The sequence below is a fragment of the Hyperolius riggenbachi genome, chromosome 11 (genome assembly GCF_040937935.1).
Source record: "Hyperolius riggenbachi isolate aHypRig1 chromosome 11, aHypRig1.pri, whole genome shotgun sequence".
NCBI lineage: Eukaryota > Metazoa > Chordata > Amphibia > Anura > Hyperoliidae > Hyperolius > Hyperolius riggenbachi.
This window is the reverse complement of record NC_090656.1, coordinates 227,312,939-227,329,375: the sequence shown is the minus strand read 5'-3', so window position 1 is coordinate 227,329,375 and position 16,437 is coordinate 227,312,939. Positions and strand designations below refer to the sequence as shown.

General features: G+C 44.0%; 1 protein-coding gene across 1 annotated transcript in view; it reads left to right on the top strand.

The window, feature by feature from the left end:
• Positions 1–16,437, top strand: part of LOC137537962 (receptor-type tyrosine-protein phosphatase beta-like) — a 557,484-nt gene that overhangs the window by 451,921 nt on the left and 89,126 nt on the right. The window contains exons 25-27 of the mRNA XM_068259886.1: positions 49–303; positions 7,322–7,597; positions 11,098–11,349. Coding sequence (XP_068115987.1) covers positions 49–303; positions 7,322–7,597; positions 11,098–11,349 — 783 coding nt within the window. The remainder of the gene's footprint in view (positions 1–48; positions 304–7,321; positions 7,598–11,097; positions 11,350–16,437) is intronic.

The window sequence follows — 16,437 nt, the reverse complement described above, 5'->3', positions numbered from 1 at the left end:
TAATAATAATAATAACAATAATAATAAATGTTTGAATTCTATTGACAGATCCAACCCCACCGAGTTCTCTGGCGTTTGTTACAATCAATACACACAACATGACCATCTCTTGGGGGGATCCAGATAGTATGTCTGGTGTCTCAAAGAACTACAGTATAACATACGGGAATTCATCGACTTTATCACTTGGTTCACCTGCTGTCCTTCCAAACCTGATATCTGGGACCAATTACAGCATTGTTGTGGTCACAGTGGGAGTCCGGGGGTATCTGAGCACCCCTGTCAGCATACATGGATTCACAAGTAAGTCTGCACTCTTGTGTAACTGAAGTGTAAGCTTCACATTGTGCAATATGATACTACATAATGTATTCTGCTGAGACAAAATAAATGTTACGTCGCTGTGAAGGGAGTCTGCACTATATTGTTATTTCTGAATCATTATGCACATTTAATCTTATCCTGTTTCTTTATGTTGTTCATAGGAGATATACATTTCTGTATTGAAAATTTGCCAATAAAAATTGGTTGCTAAAAAAAAAAAACAACTCTTTGCAATCAGGACATCCAGCAATACAAATACATACACAGCTGATTAGTGGTTTCAGACACCATCAATACTGGTACATGTTCATGTGATGAATTACAGCAGATAAGAAACATTAGGAGGAGGTCCCTGCCCTTGAGAGCTTACAGTCTAGAAGGTAGTGGGGTATAGACATTAGGCGATGAGACAGTTAACCTCCCATGCTACCTATAGCAAATTATAGCCTTGTCTGAGCAGGTGGGACATCTATGCCCGTGCACAGCATCTAGGGGGAGCTCAGGGTCATTTTTTAACAAAAACACTAGCCTGTAGCTTAAAGGGGAACTGAAGAGAGAGCTGTATGGAGGCTGTCATGTTTCTTTCCTTTTAATCAATACCAGTTGCCTGGCAGCCCTGCTGGTCTATTTCTCTGCAGTCGTATCTAAATAAAACCAGAAAGAAGCATGCAGCTAGTCTTGTCAGATCTGACTTTAAAGTCTGAACCACTGAAACACCTGATCTGCTGAATGCTTGTTCAGGGGCTATGGTTAATAGTATTAGAGGCAGAGGATCAGCAGGGCTGCCAGGCGACTGGTATTGCTTAAAAGGAAATAAACATGACAGCCTCCATATACCTCTCTCTTCAGTTCCCCTTTAATTTACTGTAAAGGGCGCCAGCTGCGTCACTGCATTTGGGCATTATGCTGCGTCAGCAGCAACAGTAGCAGCTCCTTGACATCGTGTTCTCCTTACTGTCGCATATATTGGGCCACGCCATTCCACCGCTGAACAGGCAAGGCACACCCCAGACATGGGCCCAAGTCCACGCCCACCTGTTCTTCCTACCCAGAGTTTGTGGAGGATGCACCCCTGACATTCCCCAAGGCATTGCCCTCCCACTTCATGTTTGTGGTTGCTGGAGGACATGCCCCAAAGCCATTGCCCGCCCATCCTGGCTCACATTCAGATGTTAGCAGTAGAGGAAGTTCAGCAATGTTTCTCACAAAGGTTAGGTGAGATAACATGCATATGAATGAATACCATGAGAAGTTAATATTGCAGGGATATCGGAATCATCTAAGTATATACACTTACAGAATCGTAGCACAGGCACTTTGCTCTTTGTTATATGTGCTGGCTTATGATGTATTGTGACCAGCCCCAATAAATATATATTTATTCATTGTACTTTATAGATTTTGATGCCACACCACCAGTCATAATTATGCTTCTTGTTTATTTTTTAACTGATTTTATAGCATAGTTCTCAACTGTCCCTCTTTTGGAGGGACAGTCCCTCTTTGGGAGCCCTGTCCCTCTGTCCCTCTTTCCTCATTTGTCCCTCTTTCAGGACTTTGTCCCTCTTTCTATGTGAATATATATATTTCTCTACTGAAAAATGTGTTGAATTGCCTCTAAACTTTATTCTCATTTTTTTAAATTGATATATTTCTTATTCATCGCATCGCACCGCCAAAAACAGACCTTCAGGGAACAACCGCGTTAATACACGGTGCTCCCTGTATGGCATCCGTCCAAACCGGAAGTGATGCGCGCTTGCGGTCACTTCCTGTTTCAGGTATGCGGAAGTGCACGGAAGCGTATTGTAAAAATATGATTCCGCTCATGCATGCCGCGATGTCACAATGCCAATGTGTTTAAAGAACACTGCCTCGCCATAGACTAATATGACTTCCGGGCCGACGCAGATAGCTGCTGGTCGCTGCAGGAACCCCGCAGTAACGTAGGTATGCGCTAGCGTTAAATCAAGCACTTCCGGCACAGCGTACCGCAACGTGGGAAGTAGGAACTACCCCATAGACTTTCATTAGGCTGCGGTAGCAGTGCGGCAATGTGCCACACCGCACCGCCACAGTGTGAAAGGGCCCTTAACCACTAAACAGGGTTCTTTTCACCTTATGGACGAGAGGAATTTTTACATTTCAGTGCTCCTTCCTTTCATTTCCCAATAACTTTATCACTGCTTATCACAGCAAAATGATCTATACCTTGTTTTTTCCACCACCAATTAGGCTTTCTTTGGGTGGTACAATATGCTAAGAATTATTTTATTCTAAATGTATTTTAACAGGAATAATAAGAAAACAAATTGAAAAAAATCATCATTTCCCAGTTTTCAGCCATTATAGTTTTAAAATAAAAGTTCTTCTGTGCATAAAAGTCACACATATTATTTGCCCATTTGTCCCGGTAATTGGAACATTTAAATTATATCCCTAGTACAATGTATGGTGACAAAATTTTATTTAGAAATTAAGGTGTATTTTTTCAGCTTTATATCCATCACTAATCACCTGACTATATATTAAAAATAATTTACCCTCTTGACATACACATTAAATTTGATTTTGCCCCTATTGTATGTAGGTGTAATTTACTATTTGTCTACAAGATGTCCTTGCGCATTACTTCCTATAAGCGTACAATAAGTACGCTTAATAGGAAGTAATGTGTTACACTGTAACTAGGGAAGTGACGCAGGCATCCATTGATGCCTGTGATCACGGTGGCCTAGAGGGGAGATGAATCAATGGGAACTTTGTTCCCATTCATTAATCCAATGATCGGCGGTGGGAGCGGTGGAAACAAGCAAGCGGGAGACAGTGCTGGTACTATTTAAGAAAGATCACTGTTTTTGAACAAAAACAGTGATCATTCTCAGCGGACAAGAACAGATTGGCTCAGGGGACTTTTGTCCCCAGCAGCCAATCCCCCCTGTTGGCGGGAAACATCGCGATCGTGGGCTTCTGCACGCACAATCGTGCGCACAGCCCCCTAACTGCAGGGACATGACTATCGTGTCCCTGCGGCTGTAGCAGCTGCCGCTGTGGACGTGAAGCTCCCAGCGGCAGAAATGGTTACGTTTGTTTTACAAGTTTGGGGTATGCCGCCCCTTAAAAACCATTGTGCATTCCCTTACTTGGATTAGAGAGACTACTTCATAGATCAATCTTTTGTCTGTCTAATGGCACGAGGTGTGTACAGGCACATGGTATGAATGCCATTTGAGTCGCCCACTAGGATCAAACTTGATCCTGTGGGGGACACTGTGGTGTTCCACTGCTGTTGCCTTGTGATGCATTCTGTCTGTACAGAGGGGGGAGGTTAGATGATGGGACGGCTTTCGCAGGTTAGATGGGGAATGATGGACTCAGCCAGTAATGATCACGTAAAGATTGCATTCCACATCATAAAAGCCAACTCAGCGGTCTCCAGGGGACACCTGTATTAATCCTAGATCCAACAGAGACAGCTCCAACTGGCCACCTCGGCCAATAACACTGTAACATGACTGGTACACACGTTAGAGTGTTCTTAAGCAGAGCTGGCTGTTCAGAGCAGTTTCGGTTCAGAAATTAGTATGTGTACAGGTGTCTGCTAAGGTTGCTTTAATAATCTAAGACTGGAAGTGACTATCGAAGGTCAAGTACATTTTGCTGGGCAGGTCCACTTACAGCACTGCTAATTTCATGTACATTTGGCTCCACCCAGGACAGGACCACACCCACATTCTGTTGCATGGGCACGCCCATTTTTTTTCATGATGTGCCACAGGTGTTCCCAGGGGCTTCAAAACTGTCTTTGTCCATTGGCGCTAAAAACCCTAGCAATGCCTCTGGTTTTGAGAGTATGTTTGAAGGACTCAACAGTGAATACAGAAGCTGGTGAGTGCTAGTGAGCAAAAGTGCAACGTGTAAAGAAATGTGCAGGTGCATGGTCTAGCAATGCCAAAATACCAAATGGCAAAAAAAGTATGAAACAATGTGTGAATGTGCCAACTAGCAATGTTAATCAGTGCTAGCGGACTATGTGCAAAATAGCTAAAAAATAGCAGCAAAAAAATGAAATAGACGCTTCTATAAAAAAAATGCTCTGTGTCTTTAAGTAAATTAATGGCTTTTGACAACCATCTCAAAAAGTGCAGGTGCATGTAAAACTGATACCCAAACAACCTTACAATTGTAGTGCAAAAAGTGTTCAGCCCAAAAAATGTACATGCAACTGCAAGCAAAACAAATACATGTGCTTGGTGTAGAGAGAAAAAAAATAAAACAAATAAAGAAAATCTGTCAAAAACCACCAAATAGTATATAGACAAAAATATCACCGTGATGAGTGTAGAGAAAAGCAATGGGGAGAGCCTGCATCCCACAGAAATCATGACCATATTGAATTGGGATATCTCTTGGCTGAGAGGCTAATTACATACCTCCCAACGTTTTGAGATGAGAGAGAGGGACACTTAAGCCACACCCCTGACCACGCCCCGACACACCCTTAGTCACGCATACCGTCAAGATTTCATAAGATAAATATGTTGTTTTCTAATTCACACCACACTGGTCCTGTCTATCCTGGTTCATTTTCCTTCATATTAACATTTTACAATTAGTAATACATCAATTTAAAGGATGGGAATAAAGTTTAGAGTCAATCGAACACATTTTTTGTAGAGAAATATATATATTTATATAGAAAGGGGGACAAAGTCCTGAAAGAGGGACAAATGAGGAGGAAAGAGGAACAGGGCTCCCAAAGAGGGACTGTCCCTCCAAAAGAGAAACAGTTGGGAGCTATGTAATTAGATCATGTATAAAACAAACAATTAGTAACTAGGAGCCAGTGGTGTAACATGGGGGCCCCAGAAAAATGTTGATGCCCTCCCCCCAATGTTCACACATTTTCTCTTGCCTACACCTGGTGACCAGGGGCGTAATTAGAAATCACAGGGCCCCCCTGCGAAACTTTGGATGGGCCCCCCTCCCTCGTTCTCTCTGTGCCTAGACTCCTCAAGCATTACTACAGAACACAACACTTGGAGAGGGGTAGAAAGGCTGGGGGTAGAACAGGCTGTACACAAAAGCCTACTGGACACTGAATAGGGACTGTCTACAAATATTTGTCTGCAAAACTTTGTATGATTCCTTATCAGTGGCTGAGCAGATGCAGTCATTAGAACAACTGTGCAAAGAGCAGAACGTTTTTTCTCTCCTTGCCCTTAGTTGTCAGTCTCTCAGAACAGATAAGAATGAGACACCGAGAGCCCAATATAGTATAGTATGCAGGGGGTAAGTTGGTACAATGTAATGTGAGAATATTATACTCACAAACAAGGGTTACCGCTCAGGCAACCACTGTAAATGCAGGTGAGGAGATTAGACCTGTCCTCACTCAGGGTTAAGATGTCGCTCTCTGTAGAAAGGAAGAAAGATAAGGGTGGGTCCCCCTTCCACCAAGGGGGGACACTAAAAACTCGTAGGTAAACAAAGGCGCCAGCAGTATAAAAACAATCACTAAAACTTTTAAAATATGCTGGGAGGCAGTGGTGGACTTACCTCCAAAAGCAGACTAGACAACTGTCTGACATAAATAAATACTTTACTGGTACTCCAATCGATGCAACGCGTTTCGCAGGACAAGGCCCGCTTCATCAGGCAATAGGTAGGGGGCAAACTAAACAAAGGCACAGAATATATTGCTGTAGTGAGCCACATAATTTGCAAAGAAGACTTTTTTATATATACATTTATCTTAAAAAAACACATATCTCGTACAAAGTGCAAATAGTTGCAAGTAGTTGCAAAAAGTAGTTGCAAAAAAATCTTCTTTGCAAATTATGTGGCTCACAACAGCAATATATTCTGTGCCTTTGTTTACAGTTTGTCCCTCACCTATTGCCTGATGAAGAAGGCCTTGTCCTGTGAAACGCGTTGCATCGATTGGGGTACCAATAAAGTATTTATTTATTTATGTCAGACAGTTGTCTAGTTTGCTTATGGAGGGAAGTCCACCACTGCCTCCCAGCATATTTTAAAACTTTCTGTGATTGTTTTTATCCTGCTGGTGCCTCTGATTACCTACGAGTCTCTCAGAACTGGGGGCCCAGTGGCTTCTGGGCCCCCTGCGGCTGCATCCCTTGCAGGGTCTAGTGTTATGCTCCTGCTGGTGACCCTCACAGCCTGGGCGTTTATCTCGTGATTTTCACACTCATAACAAGTGTAGCCACAAAAACACCTGATCTGAGGTTTGGGGCCCTATATCAGAGGGAGTGGAGTAATAATTGGGGTCACCTTACAGCCGCCGGGGCTGCTCCCTTGTAGTTACACCCTTGCTAGGAGCATAGTAAGACAAAGGAAAGAGACAGGACTGGCTGGCTTCCCGATGGGGTGATGGATCATGAGCGCATGGTGTCCTCAACCCTGAGGAGTCCTAGGGCACCACTGTTAGGTTCCGTTCCATCTAAAAATCTAAAATCGCAAAACACTAGCGATTACTGCTAGCGTTTTGCGGGAGCAATTTTTCCCAAATCACTGAACACTGAAGCGTTTTGGGAGCAATCGCGATTAGCGGTTCTATACATGCTAATCGCGATCGCTCAGGAATCGCCGCCAAAATGCTGCATGTAACGCGTTTGCGGTTAACGCTAACCACAAAACGCCTGTGATTGCAGCAGTGAGAACACTGCCATAGGCTAACTTAGGCTAGCGGTTTTTAAAAACCGCTAGCAGTTTGCGGTGAATGGGAACCGTGCCTGTGCCACCTGCAGCTGTCCACTCTATCGGTTTGTCTGTACCACTCATGTTATGCTTTCCCTTGGGGTGTGGCTTGGGGATATAATTTCTATTGGTTTAAGCTGCCATGTTATAGATTTCTAAGATGTCCTGTACATCTATCCTTGGCCATAGCAGGTACCCGGACACTTCACCTGATGAGCATGATCACCTCTGATAACTTTTCATCCAATGTAAGAATTGTTTTCTCTCTTATTCACAGAGCCGATGCCGGTGACATCATTAACCAGCAGCCAGGTGACAGTGAGCTCCGTGCCTCTAAGCTGGGGTAAACCAGATGAATATCAGGCCACCTACACTTATAGAGTCAAGACAATCAGCCCAGTGACATCGGAACATATTGATGACACAATAGTGACCACCGAATCTGCCACGATAAGCAGACTGACCCCGGGGAGGACTTATCAGTTCAGTGTCTACACGAGAGCTGCGGATACCACCGCTGAGTCCAGCCCTGTAACACTGAGTGTCTGCACAGGTGAGCCTGCTGCATGCTATTTTTACATTGCTTTCTTCTGTATGCCTTCCACATTGTTTATACATATTCAGGGCTGGCCTTAAGTTTTGCAACAACCTGAGAATGCAAGTGCAACTAGACTTTAACCATCATTCTAGGTAACAATAACATAAAGGCCTCAATTCTGGTAAGTTTAGGTCAAATGCACAGTGGGACGGTGCGGTTTGATGTGACGTTAAAGTCGCAACGCACCCAAAAAGTCGCAATACAGCTTTACCAATGCATACAGCAGATACAGTAAAAAAATACAGGCAATGAAAAGTATGCTTCCAAGTCATTACTGAGCATGTGCAAACAGTCCAACGCAGCTAATAACGTGTATAACGCACAGCATGCAGCACTTTCACTTAACGTGCAGCGTCAGACACCAACGCACCGTGTGCACTGTGAACAGGGCATTGATTTACATTGCAGTGAGTTATTCTGCGTCTTTAACGTCGCACTGTGAAAGTAACCTTAGCGTTTGTTTTACTGCATCGACTGTATTTTACCACATGCAGTAAAAGCAGTTTGCTATTCTGGTAGATTTTAGTCATAATTTACTGAATGCGGTAAATTAGGTCATAAAATGTGTGGTATTTTGCAATATTTTACTGAAAATTGGAATTATTATAAAAAATAGGGGCACGTTAGCACATAATTTACCACTCAATTACCAAGACCTTCCAGCATTTGTATGCATATTGTAGTTTTTAGTGGAGTTGTGTAATAGAGAAGAATAGTAGAAACAAAACTCCAAATATCTACTGGATTTTTCTTTCATAGGGGATGCCTATAAATATATTTTCCATAATCTAATACATCCCCCCCCCCCCCAAAAAAAAAAACTATCCTAACACATGGAAGCCAATTAAAGACTATGATTATTTTTGCAAGAAGTTTTAAATCAGGATGATACCATTTATTGGCTAACTAAAAAGAATAAGAATAAGCGAGCTTTCGGCTTTGTGGCCTTCGTCAGGCTTAAAACCTGTTTGCTTGCAGGCTGATGGTCATCACTCATCAGCCTGCAAGCAAACAGGATTTAAGCCTGACGAAGGATGCAAAGCCGAAAGCTTGCTCAGTCGCAGCCAGTCTGGGTCTTCTGCGTATGCGCAGTAGGCATGGACTGACGTCACTGAACCGCTAAGGCCCGGTTCACATTAGCGTTCCCTGTCCGGATTTTCCTGATCTGATCCGGACCGTATACTGTACAAACGGAACGTACGTTCCGCATAGCAATGCAAAGTCTATGCGGACGTTCACACGTGTCCGTTCCGTACAGTACGAAGCCGGACCTGATCCGGACTCCGGACACTTTTCCAACATTCGCTATTTTTTGGGTCCGGATCTCCGGCCCACGCACCCGGACTGGAGCCGGACCAGGGCCTGACAGCACCATCCGGAACACATAAACCAATGGGAAACGGAAGGCACAGAACACACTGCCTACAAAAATCTGACGTTCTACCCCACTTCCTATGCGTATCCAAGCGGCCATTTCGGATGGGGACACATGGGCCAAGCATGTCTGGAGTGGAGCAGCAGTGACACACGTGCTGGAGCTGTTTGGCAGAATGTCGGAGGTGGAGGTGAGGCCTACAGCGGAGGAACCTGATTCTACAGGTGCACTAGGTGCACCTTCTGCTGACCCCAACATTTTTTTATTTAAATTTCACTATTTTTTGCCCACGGATCCGGATGGCAGCCTGATGCATGCCAGATACAAATGGTCCGGATCGGATCCGGATCGGAACCGTACGGTTCTGATCAGGATCAGGTCCTGATCCGATCAGGATCCGGTCCGTTTACTTGCCAAAACGCAAGTGTGAACGGGGCCTTACTGGGGCTGATTGCGGCTGAACGGCAGACCGCGGGAGGACAGTGAGGGACTTTGCACATGTTTATGGGGTGGGAGGAAGCCCCGGGTAGTATCGATCCTGAATAAACGTTGATCTCTGATTTCCTTTAACGTGACACTGAAGCTAAAAAAAAATGTATGATATAATGGGCTCAATTCATAAAAGGGTGCTAACTCAGTTAGCACGCCTAAAAGCTTTGGTCGTGCTAACTAGGGTGCTAAGCAGTTAGCACGCCCACACCTTGTATTGAGCGCGCAAAGTTTAGCGCTGTGCAGTGAGTGGGAAACCTAGAATGTCGCACCGGGTGCGCCCAAAATGTCTTACCATGCAACGTTTCGGGCGCACCCGATGCGATTTTGGTTACACTCGGTGCGCCGTTTCGCACGCACCGCGCAGCGCTAAACTTTGAGCGTCCTAAAGGGCTTTATGCATGCTAAGGGGCTTTTAGGCGTGCTAACTAAGTTAGCACCCTTTTGTGAATCAAGCCTGATGTATTGTATATGTAGTATAGCTAAGAAATAGAACATTATTAGCTTAGAAACAAGTCATATATTGTTTCCAGTACAGGAAGAGTTAAGAACCTTCACTTGTTATCTATGTAAAAGAGCTTCTCTGAGCTTCACAACCAAGTTGGTCCTGCTTTCTGAGCACTTGTACATCACAGAACAGTGACAGACAGCATCAGATAAGGTGATTACTGCATGCAAGCTGAAAGGGTCATTAGCTCTGCAAACCACACTCTGTATTTTAGACTACAGTTGTGTTCAAAATTATTCTACCTGTGAGGGGATGCGAGGCGATGTGGCGATTGTCTTGCAACCTTTTACGCTAGTGGAAACAGGCCCTTATATAGTATAAGGGTCTGTTTCCACTAGCGTAAAGGGTGCAAGACGATCGCCACATCGCCTCGCATCCCCCTCCTCCCCCCCCCCCCCCCCCGCAGGTACTTCCTGTTGCCATCCGTACAACCGGATGCAGTTTCATGCGGATTCTCGTCGGCAGCTATGGGGACTCGGATGCTTGCTGCGGGAAACTGCAGCACGCTATCCATAATTTCCCCCACGTCGCAGCGTACCAGATCGCGTAGGTAAATTTGCATCAATGGAAACGATTGACTATTGACATGAATTGGTTGCAGTTTCCTTGCGTTGCGATGCGGAGCAGTTTCCGCATAGCAACGCATCTAGTGGAAACGAGCCCTAAAGCAGAGCAAACTGCAAATATGATAATATGATGCAATGCTATAAAAAAAAGGCTATATAACTGAAAATAAAAATACGAGACTCATTTCTTTGCTACTAATGTTCTATGAATTATCCGTACCACACATACATTTCATTATATCATCCATTTTTCTTTACTTCAGTGTCATTTTAAGTGTATATCCCATTTTCCACTTCCTGTCAGCTGCTATTATGATTGGCTGCCTGAGTTACAATTAGTGACTATCCTGTATATGGATTCCCTGGAAGGATTTTTACAGCCATAAAAGTTACCCTTTATATCTTTGGAGGAAAACTGCATGTGTTCACTGTAAGATCCAGGATAACACAATACTGATATATGTGATTGGCTTCTGTAACAATATTAATTTGAACATATCTGTTCCCCCTCCCCCAGTTCCTGAAACACCTTCCAGCATCGCAGCAAACAGCTTTGGGTCTGTGGATTCTCTGATGGTGAGCTGGATGACAAGCGGAGATGTGGGTTATTATATCGTCACTATAACAGATGAAAAAAATAGCACAAAACGGACCAGCAATAAACAAGCGAATTTCACAGGATTATTCCCGGGCACAGAATATACCGTCACCATACAGACAGTCAGTGGGAGCTGCAGCAGTGACATTGCCACAGTCACTAATGCCACATGTGAGTATGATTGGGGTCATGTGACCAGTTCTGTATGTTATAAGTGGTCCATTCTTATGAAACTGGGAATCCAATGTGGAGCACGCCATGTTGCTTATCTTGTATGTGCCAAAACCAGGGCCGGTTCTCTCATGAAGCAATGTGAAACACTTGCACCAGGTGCAGAGATTACAGGGGCAGCATGTTGGTACTGTGTGTTTACAATTACAGTATGCAGTCAGAGTATGAGGAGAAGCGAGAGGGGGAGCGAGGTGAAGAGGTCATCATGGGGGGAAAGCAGCTTGTTGTGCTGTGTGGGGAGTCTGACAGTGAGTGAGGAGGGGGAGGCAGGAGAGCAGCATTGGGGAAAAGCAGCTTGTTGTGCTGTGTGAGAAGTCTGACAGTGAGTGAGGAGGGGGGAGGCAGGAGAGCAGCAGTGTTTCATTTGACTTGCACAGCAGAAGGAAGGAGGTGGCACTGTTGTCCTGACTGAGGAGGAATGGAGTGGCTGAGGGTGAGCAGTGAGTTTGTCACAGACTCACAGCCAGCCAGTATGCTATTGTGTTGAGCTGCAGCATTTCATAAAATGAAGCAGAGTCAATTTTTGGGTGCTGTGATCTTTCCAAATCTGGGGGGGGGGGGGGGGGGGGGGGGGGGCGGAGCCCACTAAATGAGGACAAATAATTTAGTTTTTAATAGCTGAAGACGAGTAATATCGTTGTTAATATATCATAAACTAACTTTTCACTGTAGTAAAAATTTAAAAACAAGAAATAATATTCTCACCAAATAAATAGATTTTGAAATTATACCTAGAACACTGTCATAAACACCAACATTTTCGGAATAAAAAAATGCTATTTACTGTTTTCATTTAAAACGATAAATAATGTTATAAGTAAGCCACATGCCCATATAACAATGTTTAAACTGCGCTACTCTGACAACTACGCACATAAGAGTGACGCGCTATCTTTCCGCATGATGAGAAGAGGGAGCCCTACCCCGCGCACTCTTAGCCCTGAAGTAACTATCCCTACTAGTAAAATAGTTACTCAACTTAGTAAAACTTCGGTATAAGAGAACATTTTTAAACTATCGTTTTAAAACTAACAAAGAAAAATATTGGCATTACAAAGCCAATATTCTACTTACAGGTTCAGTAGGCGCCCACATTTCCAGACGCCTTTATTTAATGTATGCGGGCCATACTTTGATACTTTAGCCATCGGAGTAGTGCAGATAAGATGTCCTCCTACCTGTATTTGTAGAGCAATATCTTCAGTAAACCCAGAAATGCCTAATGGTTGGCGACCTATTGCCACTGTTTCAGCAGACAATCTTTGATGGTGGGTTGCCATGGATGTGGTGTGTTGTCTGGATTATTTTTTTTTTTGCTATAAGGATTTGCCCTAGTGGGACAGGCAATATAAATATTGAGTTCTTCAGCAGATGTTCCCCAAAACAGGTGCATACCAACTATTTCAGCCAACTGGTAAGAATATTGGTTTATATTCACAAGGGCCAATAACAAAAAAAAAAGTATGTAGCAAAGTCAGTGAATGACCCCGTGACCCCACATTCATTGAAATGTGAAAGAACAAAGTGCAAAAAAGTGGAAAAGAACACACAGGTGAAGCAGGAGGCGTAACTAAAGACAGCAGCAGCTGGGGTAGCCCAGAGCTGTGTGTGTGTGGGGGGGGGGGCGACTACTAACCTTACCTTCCTCCGATACTGGTGATTATACTTCCGATCAGGTGTTTTGTGGCTACACTTGTTTTGGGTGTGAAGATCATGATGGCCACTCTTGTTTTATGACCCTTGTGGAATAGGCTCCCATGGCCATGAAGAGCATCAAGGGGACGCAAGGAAAGAGTGTGAACCTTGGGGGGGGGGGGGAGGGGGGGGGCATCAAAGCTTTGCAGAGGGACCCCATGAATTTTAGTTACGCAACTGTGAAGGGCTTTACATACTGAGGCCATAACATGACTTGTGCCTGTGCTTACATGATAATGAATGAAAGAAATGAATAGAAGAAAATCCTTCATCTTTTTTTACAATATTCCTTAAAGGGACTCCGAGCAGTGCAGAAACTATGGAAAGATGGATATCATTTTAAAGCTCTCTTTCTCCTCTTTCTGACAAATCGCGGCCGCGGCAATTTCGAACGCGAAAATAGCGGAAACTAAAAGGCACACGGCGGCGGTTTATAGATCATTGGAAAGAGGAGAAAGAGAGCTTTAAAATGATATGCATCTTCCCATAGTTTCTGCACTGCTCGGAGTCCCTTTAACCATTTCAGCCCGCGGGGATTTTTCACCGTATGCATCAGAGCAATTTTCACCTCTTATTCATTCGATAATAAATTTATCACTACTTATCACAATTTATTGATCTATTGAATATTTTATTTGGAAATAAAGGTGCATTTTTTTCGGTTTTGCGTCCATCACTGTTTACAAGCTTATCATTTAAAAAATGTTCGTAGTATACCCCCTTCACGTGCATTTTTAAAAAGTTCAGACCCTTAGGTAACTATTTATGTCTTTTTTTTTTTTTTTATTATTGTAATTTTTTTTTTTCCAATAAAAATTTTATTTGGGTAATATTTTGGTGTGGGAAATAAACAGTTAATTTTTAATGTTGTTATATGTGTAAATTGTAATGTAAAAAATATGTAGATGTAGTTTTACTATTTGGCCACAAGATGGCCACCTTGAATTTTTTTTTTCCTTGTGCTTCTCGCTAAGCGGAAGCACAAAGGGGTCGCAGAAGATTTTACGTGCAGAAAGACTGAAGCCTCTTGTAAGAGCGCTTCGCTTTTTCTGCTGGGGACACGGATCGGTGATCGGGAACCATGTTCCCGTTTACTGATCCCAGGGCTACCGGGGGATGGCACGGGAGCGCGCCAAAGCGCGGCACCGCAGCAGAGCAGCCGCCTGGACGTGAGCTTCATGTACGGGCGGCAGAAATGGTTAATTAAAGGAAACCAGAGCTGAGCAAATATAAAAGCTTTATACATACCCAGGGGCGTTGCTAGGATCCTTAGAGATCCGGGGCACTTTTGGGTAGTGATGCTCATCTGAGCTAGGATATCCGACATACTCGGATATCCTAGCTCTTTTTTCACTATTCGAGCTCAAATACCGAGCTCGAATAGTATTAGCTATCCGGGCTGTGCTATCTGAGCGCACTCGGATAGCAATCAGCTATCCGGAGATATCCTAGCTATCCGAGCTCGGATAGCGTCATCCGCTCGGATAGCGTCACGTCAGACATCACCTCGAGTCCTCACAAGCGAATCAGAGAGCTCCCAGCCCTCTGACTGCAGCCAATCACAGAGGGGGAGCCTGGCCAAGCCCCCCTCTATAAATAGCGGCCGCCATGTTGGCTCACTCGTCCTGCTTACGACTTACTGACTGACTGTACTGAAAGTTTGCTCCAGTGCTTTTTGTCTGTGCAAGTGCATTTATTGCTCAATACACCAAGCGTTTTTACACTCCAACACTTGATATTCACCTGTATTGCTTTGTATTGTAGATAGATTGTATTTTAGGCAGTTTAGTTTGTGTGATTAGGGACTAGGGAGGGAGACTGTCACTGGTGCTGCTGCAGCCAGCAGCTAGGCCCTGTGCCTAGGCAAGGCAGCCTGCCCTGCTCTGTGCTCTAGTCTCTAGTTACCTGTGCTCTCACCTGTCCTACTCTACTGTACTACTTCTGTGTTAGATACAGTGGGTTGCAAAAGTATTCGGCCCCCTTGAAGTTTTCCACATTTTGTCACATTATTGCCACAAACATGCATCAATTTTATTGGAATTCCACATGAAAGACCAACACAAAGTGGTGTACATGTGAGAAGTGGATCGAAAATCATACATGATTCCAAACATTTTTTACAAATCAATAACTGCAAAGTGGGGTGTGCAAAATTATTCAGCCCACTTTGATCTGAGTGCAGTCAGTTGCCTATAGACATTGCCTGATGAGTGCTAATGACTAAATAGAGTGCACCTGTGTGTAATCTAATGTCAGTACAAATACAGCTGCTCTGTGACGGCTTCAGAGGTTGTCTAAGAGAATATTGGGAGCAACAACACCATGAAGTCCAAAGAACACACAAGACAGGTCCAAGACAGGTCAGGGATCAAGTTATTGAGAAATTTAAAGCAGGCTTAGGCTACGAAAAGATTTCCAAAGCCTTGAACAACCCACGGAGCACTGTTCAAGCGATCATTCAGAAATGGAAGGAGTATGGCACAACTGTAAACCTACCAAGACAAGGCCATCCACCTAAACTCACAGGCCGAACAAGGAGAGCGCTGATCAGAAATGCAGTCAAGAGGCCCATGGTGACTCTGGACGAGCTGCAGAGATCTACAGCTCAGGTGGGAGACTCTGTCCATAGGACAACTATTAGTCATGCATTGTACAAAGTTGACCTTTATGGAAGAGTGGCAAGAAAGGCATTGTTAACAGAAAAGCATAAGAAGTTCTGTTTGCAGTTTGCCACAAGCCATGTGGGGGACACAGCAACCATGTGAAAGAAGGTGCTCTGGTCAGATGAGACCAAAATGGAACTTTTTGGCCAAAATGCAAAACGCTATGTGTGGCGAAAAACTAACACTGCGCATCACTCCGAACACACCATCCCCACTGTCAAATATGGTGGTGGCAGCATCATGCTCTGGGGGGTGCATCTCTTCAGCAGGGACAGGGAAGCTGGTCAGAGTTGATGGGAAGATGTATGAAGCCAAATACAGGGCAAACTTGGAAGAAAACCTCTTGGAGTCTGCAAAAGACTTGAGACTGGGGCGGAGGTTCACCTTCCAGCAGGACAATGACCCTAAACATAAAGCCAGGGCAACAATGGAATGGTTTAAAACAAAACATATCTATGTGTTAGAATGGCCCAGTCAAAGTCCAGATCTAAATCCAATTGAGAATCTGTGACAAGATCTGAAAACTGCTGTTCACTAATGCTATCCATCTAATCTGACTGAGCTGGAGCTGTTTTGCAAAGAAGAATGGGCAAGGATTTCAGTCTCTAGATCTGCAAAGATGGTAGAGACATACCCTAAAAGACTGGCAGCTGTAATTGCAGCAAAAGGT